Raw genomic sequence first — 12,739 nt, forward strand, 5'->3', positions numbered from 1 at the left:
GATGCTGTCTATGAGGAGGCATGACCTCCAGCCACTGCATCAGGCAGTGTTTGTTTCTGGAGTGAGCACCACAGGGTCAGGTGTGGAAATTATTGGGGTGGAAAGTATACTATTTACAAACTAATATTATATTTGGGCAAAGGCTGACAACTTTGAAAAAAATGGATCTGAGATAGCTTTAGACCAATAATAGGAAGTGTCATAGTTTACTAAGTTCTTATAGGTATCAAGCACTCTACATACATGGTCCCGTTAAATCCTCACAGCAACTCTCTGAGATAAGTACTACTGTTAACACCATTTTACAGGTCAAGAAATGGAAATTAGAGAGGTAAAGTCATTTGCCTAATACATAACAGAGCTGGGGTTTAAATCCAGCTCCATCTGATTTTAGAGGCTGGGTCCTTTATCACTATACTATGATTTAAAGTGAAAGCACATGTAATAAAACAACAACAACACACAACAAACACAAAAATAAGGTCAAGAACCAACCAACACACAAGGGTGTAGAATAATCATACCTAAAAATGTAGGTTAAGAGAAATGAGGCAATTTGAGCTTTGTCAAAGCAGAGTTCGCTATAAAGCTTTTAAGTCTGGTTGAAGAATGTGGTGGTTCCCAACTCTGAAAGTGAGTTTCCTTTGTTCTCTCTACAAACAACACTGAAAAATGTAAGTTATTCAAAGGAACTATCAGGTTTTTTTTTTTAAAGTCCATTTGTGTATTATGTTATTGTTGTGCTACATTATTTTAATTAGGGTGATTTTTTCATGCTCTAGAAAGCTTTGGAAATTATAGGATATAGACAACATAATGCATAAGAACATGAATGGTAAATGCCATTTCAGTGACCCTGAAGATGGAAGCAAACCTTGTCTATTTTCGAAGGCCTACTTTGTCTCCTCTGCTAGCTCATCTTCCTCTAATCTCTACTTTAATGTTTGGTGTGGCTCATATTGGTGTAACTTGGGGCCTGAGGAAGAGCCACTTTCCCCAGTCATTTCATTCTCCCAGGGTTTCTGTTTCATATCCCCAGGCTGACTCTCTCCCCGCCCCCACCACTGCCACACCTGACCCCCGCTGCATTTTCTTCTCTGTATTCCAGACCTGCATATTAAACTTCCTCCTTATCATCTCCACTTGCATGTCTCATAGGTACTTCAAAATCAATATGTCCAAAGCTAAGAGAAAAAAAATTCCCATGCTGCCTTTCCAGATTTCTCCAAGTCAGTGGCACTATCATCCATGTAGTTCCTCAATTCAAATACTTGAGAGTCATCCTCGACCTCCCCCTTCCACCACTGCCTTTATCCAACACCCAGGCCTAAACACTCTATCTCCAAAATCTCTCTGTTGTGTCTGCTCTTCTCCATTTCTACTGCACCCCCAAGGTAAAGCCATTACTCACGAGGTGGGCTATAATGGACGCCTAATCGCTCCACCTGTGACCTCATTCTTGATGTTTCATTTTGGTTTTGATTTACATTTTCCTAATGACTCATGATGTTGAGCATCTTTTCATGTGTTTATTGCTCATCTTTGGGGAAACGTCTATCCTATGCCCATTTTTAAATTGGGTTATTTGCCTTTGTATTATTGATTTGTAAGAGTTCTCTATATATTCTGGATACAAGTCCCTTATCAGATATGTGATGGGCACACATTTTTTTCCCATTTTGTGAGTGGTCTTTTCACTTTTTTGATGGTTTCCTTTGCAACTCAAAAGTGTTAAATTTCAGTAAAGTCTGATTTATGTACTTTTTGTTTATCGCTTGTGCTTTTGGTCATATCTAAGAAACCATTGCCTAATCCAAGACATAAGGATGCATTCCTATGTTTTGTTTTAAGAGTTTTATAGTTTTAGCTCTTAAATTTAGGTCTCTGACCCATTTTGAGTTAATTTTTTATGTATGCTGTGAGGAAGGGGGTCCAACATCATTTTTTGCACGTGGCTGTCCAGTTGTCCCAGCAACATTTATTGAGAAGGCTTTCCCTGTTAAATTGTTATGGCATTCTCATGGAAAATCAATTAAGCATAAATGAAAGGCTTTATTTCTGGACTCTCAATTCTATTCCATTGATCTATATATGTATCCTTATGCCAGTACCACACTGTTTTGATTATGTAAGCTTTGTACTAAGTTTTGAAATAAGGAAGTGTGATTCCTCCAACTTTGTTCTTTTTTTTCGAGATAGCTATTCTGGGTCCCTTGCATTTCCACATGAATTTTAGGATCAGCTTGTCAATTTCTGCAAAAAAGTCATCCAGTATTTGGATAGGGATTGCATTTAACCTGTGGATAAATTTGCAGAGTACTTCCACGTTAAAAAATATTAAGTTTTTTGATCCATAGACATAGGATGTCTCTCTATTTATTTAGTTTTTTTGTATTGTTTATTGCTAATGTATAGAAATACAATAGATTTTTACATGTTGATCTTGTGTCTTACAACTTTTCTGACGTTGTTTATTAGTTCTTGTAGTTTTTTAGTGAATTCCTTAGGATTTTCTATAAATAAGATCATGTCATCTGCAGATAGAGATAGTTTTACTTCTTCCTTTCCAGTCTGGATACTTTTTATTTATTTTCCTTACCTAATTGCCCTGGCTACAACCACCAATCAAATATTGAACAGAAGTGATGAGAGCAGACATTCTGCCTTGTTCTTGATCTCAGAGGGAAAGCACTGAATCTTTCACCAGTGTGATGTTAGCTGTGAGTTTTTTGTAGATGCCCTTTATCAGATAGAGGAAATTCTTCCTATTTATAGGCTGCTGAGTGTTTTTATAATGAAAGAGTCTGGGATCTTGTTAAATCCTTTCTCTGTGTCTATTGAGATGACCATGTGGTTTTTGCCCTTTTTTTAACTAATATGACTTATTGTCATAATTGATTTTCAGATGTTAAACCAACCTTGTGTTCTTGGGATAAATTCCACTTGGTCTTGGTGTACAATCCTTTTTCTATATTGCTGGATTTGGCTTGCTAGTATTTTGTTCAGGATTTTTTAAATCTATATTCATACGAGATATTGGTCTGTAACTACTATTTTCTATAACTTCTCTTTTTGTGACATCTTTGTATGGTTTTGGTATCATGGTAATACTGGCCTGATAGAATAAGCTGAGAAGTATTCTCTTCTCTTCTATTTTTTGGAAGGGTTTGTGAAGGATTGGTAATAATTCTTCTTTACATGTTTGGTAGAGTTTACCAATGAAGCCACCGGGTTGGGGTTTTCTTTTTAGGAGGTTTTTAAATCACTAAATCCATTTCTTTAGTTGTTATAGTTCTATCCAGGTTTTCTATTTATTCTTTTGTAAATTTTGGTAGTTTGTATCTTTCTAGAAATTTGTCCATTTCGTGTAAGTTATCTGATTTTTTGACATACAGTCTTTCTATCCTGTTCCTTTAAATAATCCTATTACAGTTTTTCTACCAAGTATAAAAGCATAATCTGTATTAAAAACATTTAATTTAGATACTAAGCAATCCTATTCTTTTTTAATTAATGCAATAAAGGTTAATAAGGATTATAAGTTATTCTGTTATTACTACATAATTTTTGTTACTTCACAAGGATACTGAAATGAAAAATAAGTTCTTTGCTCTACACATAATAGGCAATAAATTTTAAAAAGACTGATTAGTATTTGATTATCCTATGGAAAGGGTAGGATAATTTATGTCTATTTTCAATTTGTGCCTACTGTGTTAATTATTGCTGTATTTTAAGTCTCTGTTTGACTGTCTCTCGTTCTTAAAAACTTTTAGCCCTGATTCTACATCCCCAATTTGAGCTTTAGAACATGTAGTTCTCAAGGTATATTTATGACTAGATATTCTTATATAAGTTGTAACACAATCACTTCGGAAATCAGAGACGGGTGAACTCCTCTGCATTATGGGAATCATCTAAAGACTTGGATTATTTTCTAAATTATTTAAAAAAAAGGAGAGAGACTTTGCCAAGATTTATCTGCTGTGATTTTAAAATCCAAGTGCAAATTGGAGAAATATAATCTGCAAAGTTGATCTATTTACACTCAACTCAAAAGCTCTTTTATGTCCATGAACTTTCTGAACCTTTTCCTCAACCCTCTAGACTTCCCCATATTTCCTCCAAAGGAACAGTGAATAAACAAGCTTAAAACTCTTAAGATGTTTGAGGGAGTATGTTTCACAATTCTTGAATACTGGGAAATTTTCAAGCCCTGAAAACATATTCACATCTCCTTTGAAGATGATTTCTTCTCATCTTATTTTACAAAAAGTGATTGTTGAGGTTATAGTAGTAGTAACAGAATTAATAATGATAGTAATAATAACAACAATGGATTTCTGCCTAAAATATAGACATTCCAAATGACATTTCTTCTTACAAAATATTGATTTCTGTTCTATCTAAATTGTTTGTGACTTCGGATATCTTCTGAAATAAATTATATAAGACAATACTTAGCTAAGCAAGCAATCGCTATAAATTTTATATATGTGTGTGTATAATCATAAATACATATGAATTATACATATTTTACTATGTAAATTTGTTTTCATAATTTTGGCTTCATAGAAATCAGTCTCCTTTTGGTTCCCTGAACTTCCTAAAAACTTTCTTGCTAGTTGGTATCTGCTTTTCCCTCTGTGTTGAGGATTTATCCCCCAGCTTGTGTCCTCCCTCTCCTTAAGGTCTCAGCTCGAATATCATCTCAGAGAAGCTTTCATTGACCACTTTGTTATGGACTGAATTGTGTCTCCCCAAAATTCATAGATTGAAACTCTAACCCTGATGTGACTGTATTTGGAGATAGGGCCTTTAAGGAGGTAATTAAGATTGCATAAGATCATAGTGGTGGAGCCCTAATCCAATAAAATTGGTGTTCTTATAAGAAGAGGAAGAGACACTAGGAGTGTGTGTACACAGAGAAAAGGCCATGTGAGCACACAGCAAGAAGGCAGCCATCTACAAGCCAAGGAGGGAAGCCTCCCGAGAAACGAAACCTGTCTACCCCTTGATCTTAGACTACCAGCCTTCAGAACTGTGAGAAAATAAATTTCTGTTGCTTAAGCCACTCGGTCTGTGGTATTTTGTTATGGCGGCTCTAGGCGTCAGAACCCTCACTCCAGTTGTTCTCTATAGCACTTTTAGGAATTTGACATATTCTGTAAACTTGTTTGTTTACTTGTTTACTATCAAACTGCCCTTCCCCAAGGGCAGAGACTTTGTCATTTGTGCCCTAGACCAGTGCCTGGTATTTGGAAGGTGCTTAATAAATAATTGTTGGACAAACAACCAAAGTGTCCAGGAGCTACAGTGGACTGGACCTTGTGCTAATCTCAGTTTTTTCATATTCAGTAGATTGTTATTTTTAATCCCAGGAGGAATCCTATACCTCTTTCAATCCAAGGGTAAAAATCCAAATGTTATAGAAGTCAGGCAGATACTATAAATGAATATGGTACCCTGTGCATAATAAAATAGAAAGTTGTAGGGTCTATGACAAACTGGAGAATGCATTGCCCATCTAAAGACAGCAGCTGCATCTCAACTAACTATACCATGGGCTCGGTGTTGCCAGATCTAATATTTAAAAAGAAGCCAAAAATCTAAATTTTTATGTGAAATCTTCTGAGTTTTAAAAATTGGCAACTAATACCAATCTGTGTAAAACACTGCAGGCCCAAAACAACAACAGTAAGAGGAAACGTGTTTAAAAGTAAACAAGAGGACTTCAGGGAGATCCGAGGCTACACTAACAATGGTTCTCCTTTCAGTGAGAGGTGCTGGAGGCACCGCCCAGGAGAACTTGCAATTTCTCTGCACTGCATACCCCCTTTCTTTTTTTTTCTTTCACTCAGCTTTATTCTCCATGCCCCCTCAACTTCCTTTATCTTTCCTCTTCCTTTCTTCTCTTTTGCTTCTGCCTCAGAGCTGCCACTGTCCTGTATGAGTATCTTGCACACAAAAGTTTCTGGAAAATATCTGTTATTTTTGATCCAAGGAGGTGGGAATAGGAACAAGGATGATACCCAGACATAAAGATTTGCTACACTCAGAATTAAGACGAACTTTGTTGAAATTGAAACATATCACACAAGACAGTCTAGTCGCCATCTTTGTGTGTATATGTATATTAGGATGAAGAACACAATAAAATTCTAGCTATCACTTATAAACAGCTACCATGTTAGAAATTGTAGAAAAATAATAGCTAATATTTATTGAGTGTTTGCTCATCACTATGTGGGAACTCTACACTCAATAGAATTCAAGGAGAGAGCAGATAACTCCTATAATTCCTTTCACAAATGAATATCACAAATTTAGGTCCAGGAATTCAGAAACTATAAATCATGAAGCAAGGCCATATAGAATTTACTTTTGAAAGTCTGGAGCGTTTGTTGCTTTCCAATTCTAGTTTTTTGTTTGTTTTTTGTTCTTCTCACCTCTGTAAACCTCTTGAAATGAGAAGGTCTGTGTGTTTGTCTTTGGGCTCGGCAAAAATGAAGAGAAGGTGTGGAGCTTAGTTTCCACCCTCAGCCTCATTACATCTTCACACAGGAAGAGGGGTGATGTTTGGGAGGAAAAGAAAAAGTGAATAGAAGCAGGAGAATAGAAAAGGAATCAGTTGAAGAGGAGTAGGCTGAGGCCAAGGCGGATAGCCTGGGACTAAGGGACTAACCCACATGTGTTTCCCATTTGGTGAAAATAAACATGGGAAATTTCACAAGTTTCAAAAAGAAAATTGTCCCTTGTTTTTATTATTGTGTGAGTGATCTAAACAAATTTTTTTCATTTCACCACTACATTTTCCTATTTGTTCCTAAAATCCTGCCTAATTCCTCCACAGCTCTTGTAATCCTGAGGCTGCTGTTCCCGGGAGCCCCTCCCTCCGTGGAAAAGCCCCTTTCTTTTCTTCTCTCACTTAGAGCTGGTGGGAAACGACAGAAATCCTTATCCCTTATTGGTGGTGATGACCATGCATCCATACTGGGTTCTTACCCTGCCCCTCAGAGGGAAATCTAGACTACTGTACCTTTGTTTCAACAACTGGCACAATGATGGGCAGGTAGTTAGTGGGACTTACTTTATTAATATATAAATAAATGAATGAATGTTTCTTAATTGGGTTTTTAAGTTTCTCAAAAGAAAACTGTTCTTATGCTGGCGCATAAATCCTGGGCTACGAGGGCACTTAAGGCAAATGTGAGGTAATGGGATTTCTGAGGAAGTATGAGAAGGCCAACTAGAAGCTGTCCTTTCCAGGCACTGGGCAGACGCGAAAGTGAGAACTGGACCTGAAGCTCCAGACTGGGGATGGTTATGGAGTGGGGTGTGAGAAGAAAGGAGTGAAGTCAGAAGAACACATATAACAACAGGGCTGCCTATGCCACCGACTTCAGGGAAGGAGGGCTTCACTCTGGTCCTGCTCAGGAAAGAAGGGGAATGAAGAGTCCCATGTACAAGTTATTTAAGTGACATTCTAAGATCTTCAGCCAATTTAGAATAGAAAGTGAATGATACTATGGTAAAAAAAAAAAATTAGTTCTCAGCTTTTTCATGATTTTTCTGTTTTTGAATGAACAATAAAATTTCATCTAAAGTTTAGTTTGATTATTTCATTCCCTCAGGAAATTACTTTGCTCTGAAAGTTATCCTGTTAGTTGAAACAGAAAACTATGTTCTAAATGACATATGACTTTTATAATACATATTAGTTTATAGCATATATTTATGTGTATAATATACATGTCTAAACTTAGGAAGAGGGTAAAGATTGCGATTATATATAATTACACAAATGTCCACATGTGTGTATATTTATACACTATTTCCAAATGTATAAGTATAGTATATTTCTTATTAGAAATTATGGCTCAAATTCCAAAGTGCAAATGCAATCTATCCTTGCCTGTGGACACGGAGGCAGGTTCACAATAAAATCCACACGCTTTTGTTCTCCAAATATTTATTTCTGAGGAAGTGAAGTGTCAATTTCAAGTACTAAAATCAGAGCTAATTTTGAATGGATTAACATTCAACAGGACAATAGGACCTAATCCACCACCTGACAATTGCTGGTATGAGGTAAATATGTCCCCAAAACCACTGAGGTAAAACATTGGTCTGAAAATAATTTTAAATTGAAAAAGTATGAGAAATATGGTGCATAAAGCACATCTCAACAGCCTAAGAATAATTGTGTGCTAGCAGAGAGCAGGAAAAAGGACTGAAGATTAACACTGAAGATAAAAGAGCATTGCTTTCATCTTATTGGTTAATCTCTTCATTTTGTAATTCTGTGAAAATCTTATGAGATTTTGAATTTTTCAAAATATTTTTCTATATTTCATTTTTTTAAAGCAAAAGATCAAGACTCACACATTCTTTAGCTAAAGTCTTATCATTGATCTTCCTTTACTGTCAGTTGATTTTAACCAAAGATATTTCCCACCTTAGCTATCATAAGCTTTTAATAGTTATTAGTACAAACTTTTCCCCCTTCCCTAGACCCGAAGGCACATGACCTGTTATTACCGTATTTTTTTTCCTGTTTTAGAACTTGAGCTTCTTCTCTTCATAAATAGTTTTATAAAAACGTAATTCTCATAATGTCACCAGATTATTTATAGCTAGAGTCTTAATCTAAATTTAAACTAGCCACAATATCAGTCCATACCATCTTCTACTTTTCAGCAAAGTGAAATCAGTGTTAATCTAAGCCTTTTTAAAAGGATCGATTTATCACTAAACATAATGCTTGTTTAATAATATTTAGTCTTCTACTATGATTATTCATTGCTGCTGCATCTAGAACAGCAATTTCATTTTTCTATACAGCTATTCCTGAGATCTCTGTCCTTGACTGCCTTCCTAAATTTTTGGAAAGACTCCTAATAAAAAAACTCCGTAGGTTCTGTTTTAACTTTTCAATTCTTACTCATCTTTACTTTCCATGAGGCAATCCAATAATGAGAAGCGAAGTTAGTTAAAAATATTGTCTCTAAAGACCTTTCAGAGCTTGTAATTTAGCATGTATTTTGGGAGGATGTGGGGGTGATACAGAATAGTGCTTAGGTTTTTCTATTGCCGAAATAATACTGGAAATCCCTTCCCACCCTCGCCTTAAATTCCTCAGTATTTCTGGTTGTTCAACAACATATCTGTGTGCTTACATGTCTTCTTAGAAATAACAGACTTACTTCGGAAAATAAGCACTCAGGAAATGTCCAATCACTTGTGACCCTGTATTAGTGCACTTTCCAAGCTTTTCTAGGTAGATAGAGCAAATTAGAGTAAATTCTTACCTCTTAAAGGACGTAAGACAATGCACATTACCAATAAAGCAAGCACGGCAGAGGTGGCAACTCCAAACACAATTTTCAACCATCTCTACATAAAATTAAAAAAAAAAAAATTAGACAAATACACAATTTCTGCTAAATAGCAGAAATGGCAAGATTTTGTTTACACCCAAATCCTGTCTCTCCCTCCCCATAAAGCTTTTGATTGTCTTCCACTGATCTGGCTGTAATTGCTGGAATTCCTCCAGCTCTGCAAGGACAAATGTTTCTACAGTATATTTAGAACAATTCCCCAATCCCAACCCACTCCAGGAAGTACATACTTATGTACAAATCCTTACCTTCTAAACAATAGAAAACTTTGATTGCACTCAATTCAACTCGCCCTCATTCTTTATCGATACCTGAGGCCGCATGTACTAACCTTCATTTTTCCAGATGTTTTTGAAAGTTAGCTAATTCTGACTTCAGAGCGTGGGTCACCAGATCTGTGAAAACCGTTGAAAAGAAGCAAGTCTGTCTTCGTAGTTGGAAGCCAAAGCTAGGACAAGGTTTTTTCCTTTTTTTCCACGGACTTTTGAATACCGTGCCAAATTTCAAAAGATTTCTGTAAAATTAGAAACAGATTTTGGGGGCGTTCTTGGCCTTGAAACGAACTGCGAGTGGCTCAAGGGAGGTTTTATAGCCTTCTCATCCTTGTAAATTCTACACCAACATCTGCTTACGTTGACATACGGAGGTTTTTAACTTGTTTTTTTTACAAGTTCAAGTTTATGTTTCATTTTCTTCTAGAAATCACTCACAGATCACTTTGGCAAGCCACTGGGTTTTGTATAACCTTTCTATTTGCAACCAAAAGAAGAATTTAAAATAATACAAACTTCCAGGTATGTACAGTATACATATATCTAATTTTTAGCAGAGGGAGAAAATTAAAGCCACATAAGATTTCGTGAGAAATACACCACATAACTGCATTTTTTCTTCCTCCAGGAGATTATGAGGTACTGCAGACAGAAATGTTTTTCTTTCAGCACAATTTCTTTGTCCATATAGCACCATATGCACTTTCAGTAAATACAGAAGTTTAAAAATTCAACTGTCTAAACCCACGACTGCTTTACTTTAAAGAAATAAAATGCCATCTGGTGAAATTTAGTATGGGTTAGGTGTGTATGCACAGGCCAGAAAGATAGAAAGATCAGTAAGAATAATTTACCAGCAGACCTTTGGAAGAATGGAAATGGCTTTGCAAAAGTGATATTTTTCTTCCCTCTCAGAATATCTTCTGAGAACATTTAGTAATTATAAAGCCTTTAAAATAAATAAAAAAGCATTTGAAAAGAAAAGTAAGTCCTATGTACAATTTCATTTGGCTAAAGCTACATAATTCCAAAGCAATTGGTCAACTTGACAGATCAGTGAAATGGTTGACTGAATTAAAAAAATATATACACACACATACAACAGTTTCTTGGAGTATTCTGGCTGGTTCAATGCAATTCACTTGGATAGATTCTGTGGTTCCACATACACACAGTTGTTAACCCACTGTGTCTTTAGTTTTTCCACTAATGTTTTTCTTCTTTGGAAGTTTATAATATTCTCAACCTGACTGAAACAAACTTCATGGTGATCTTTCATGAATTGTTCATGAAAGGTAATGAGGAAATGTTACTGAAATCTGTTGCTGTTTATTTTAGTCAGCTGGTCTGGCTATCCTGGGAGGTTTTCTCCGGCAAACGGCAGGACGGTGGCTTGTGAACTTCCTCTCAGACATTCTCCAGACATCCCTCCCGGAATTCCAGCCTTATGAAAATTCTGTTGAGGAAAATGAGTCATTAAGCACTTACTGGCAGAGACATGTAGCCACTCCAGCTTCTAGATGAGCCTCCCTCCTTCGCTGTTGATGGGGCCAGCTTTTTACAAACTGAAGCAACCATTAGGAGTAATGTCCAAGTTATGCTATACACTTGTAGGCATCTCCGTGTGATTGTGAGATCCTCAAATCCAAGATAAAAGCCACTAGCCGGGTCCCAAACGAACTGCTCTCATGTGGGTCCTCTCACATTGATTGCCTTCTTTGGAAAATTCACACAGTGTGTTCTCAGAAGTTCTGTCCCAGTCTGCCAAAGCTGCAAAGTCCACGAGTACTTCTTAGTGGTTTGCTTCCAAGACATCTTTATATTCTGAAGAGAAACTGACTGTAATAAATGATTAGGGTGTAATTAAAATGGATACTACTCGCTTTAGCAATTAAAAATGCCCCGTCATGTGACTGGTCTGTGTACCACTTAGGACTGCAGCCAAGTCTGGGCGTCCACAAGAGACTCATTTGCCAGGTTCTGTGGAGAAATTGGGGTGCTTTAAGATGGACAAATTTAAGTTGAAACTATTAGTAAGGGGGAAAAATTATGAGACTGAAACATGTTTATTTAGTTTTGTTTGTTTTTTCGTTGGGAGGTTGGGTGATTCAAACTGTAACTTCTGGAAAATTCTTACTGGTTTGAACTGTTTTAAGAAAAATGAGACTGACTACAGAAATAAAGATATTAAGAGTTTTTCCATCCAATTTCATGAGTTTGGGATATATTGCTTATAACAGAGCTACACATGTCCATCCCTTTGAGATAATATGTAAATTTTCCAATTTTCATCCAAAGAGGGACTCCCTCAAAAATTTGGATTCTTTTAATATTATAAGGTCTTTACTGGCTTTTTCTTCCTTTATAGTCGAAATGAAAATGCTTATGCTAACACTTTTTTTAAACTTTAAGGAAATTGGTTACTGTTCTTATTTTGTACAGTTAGGTTAGTGTCCAGTCAACATTTTTGCTGGAAAAACAAATATGAATAAGCCACAGTCTGTGTCCTCGGGGAGATTTTAGTACAAACATGGCAGGTAAGTTCTTACATATTTGTTTCTTTTCCCTTCCTAAAGCTCTTGCTGAGAATGAACCTAAAGCTGGGTTTGTAGGAAAACCATCCTTAGTAGGAAAAAGCACCCTGACTGGTTGTTGATTTCTGCATGGACTCAGGAGGAGGGACAGAAAGTACACATAACACATGTTTGTACCCATTAATTCAAATCTAATTTTTGTCAGGACCAGGACTTTTCTCAAAAAGCAACACTGGATCTATTCAAATGTTACAAAAATGAAAAGTATGACTTTGGCTTGTAAAAAATTAAGAGCAAAAATTAGCTTTTTCCGATGGACCTTATAAGGCTTAATTTGGAATATGACTACATTCTTGTAATCCCACTGGGTAAGTTAAATATAAAGTAAATCCTTAGCTTACTAAGAGAGCTTTCTAGAACTATGTAGTAATAGTCATTGTATGTCCACCCAAAATGATTTTGATTTAGATGCTTTCCAGAAAAAACATTCAGCTATACATTCCTAGAGTGTGACGGTAAGACTATGCTGAAA

The 12,739-nt window shown here is 36.1% G+C and overlaps 1 protein-coding gene across 1 annotated transcript in view; it reads right to left on the bottom strand.

Annotated features, from left to right (window-relative positions):
- Positions 1 to 9,402, bottom strand: part of FAP (fibroblast activation protein alpha) — a 71,086-nt gene extending 61,684 nt beyond the window's left edge. Inside the window, 1 exon segment of the mRNA XM_004428261.3 lies at positions 9,312 to 9,402. Coding sequence (XP_004428318.2) covers positions 9,312 to 9,402 — 91 coding nt within the window.
- Between the last annotated feature and the right edge of the window lie 3,337 nt (positions 9,403 to 12,739).

The sequence above is a fragment of the Ceratotherium simum genome, chromosome 9 (genome assembly GCF_057802395.1).
Source record: "Ceratotherium simum simum isolate JZ-2026a chromosome 9, ASM5780239v1, whole genome shotgun sequence".
In the NCBI taxonomy this organism is placed as follows: domain Eukaryota; kingdom Metazoa; phylum Chordata; class Mammalia; order Perissodactyla; family Rhinocerotidae; genus Ceratotherium; species Ceratotherium simum.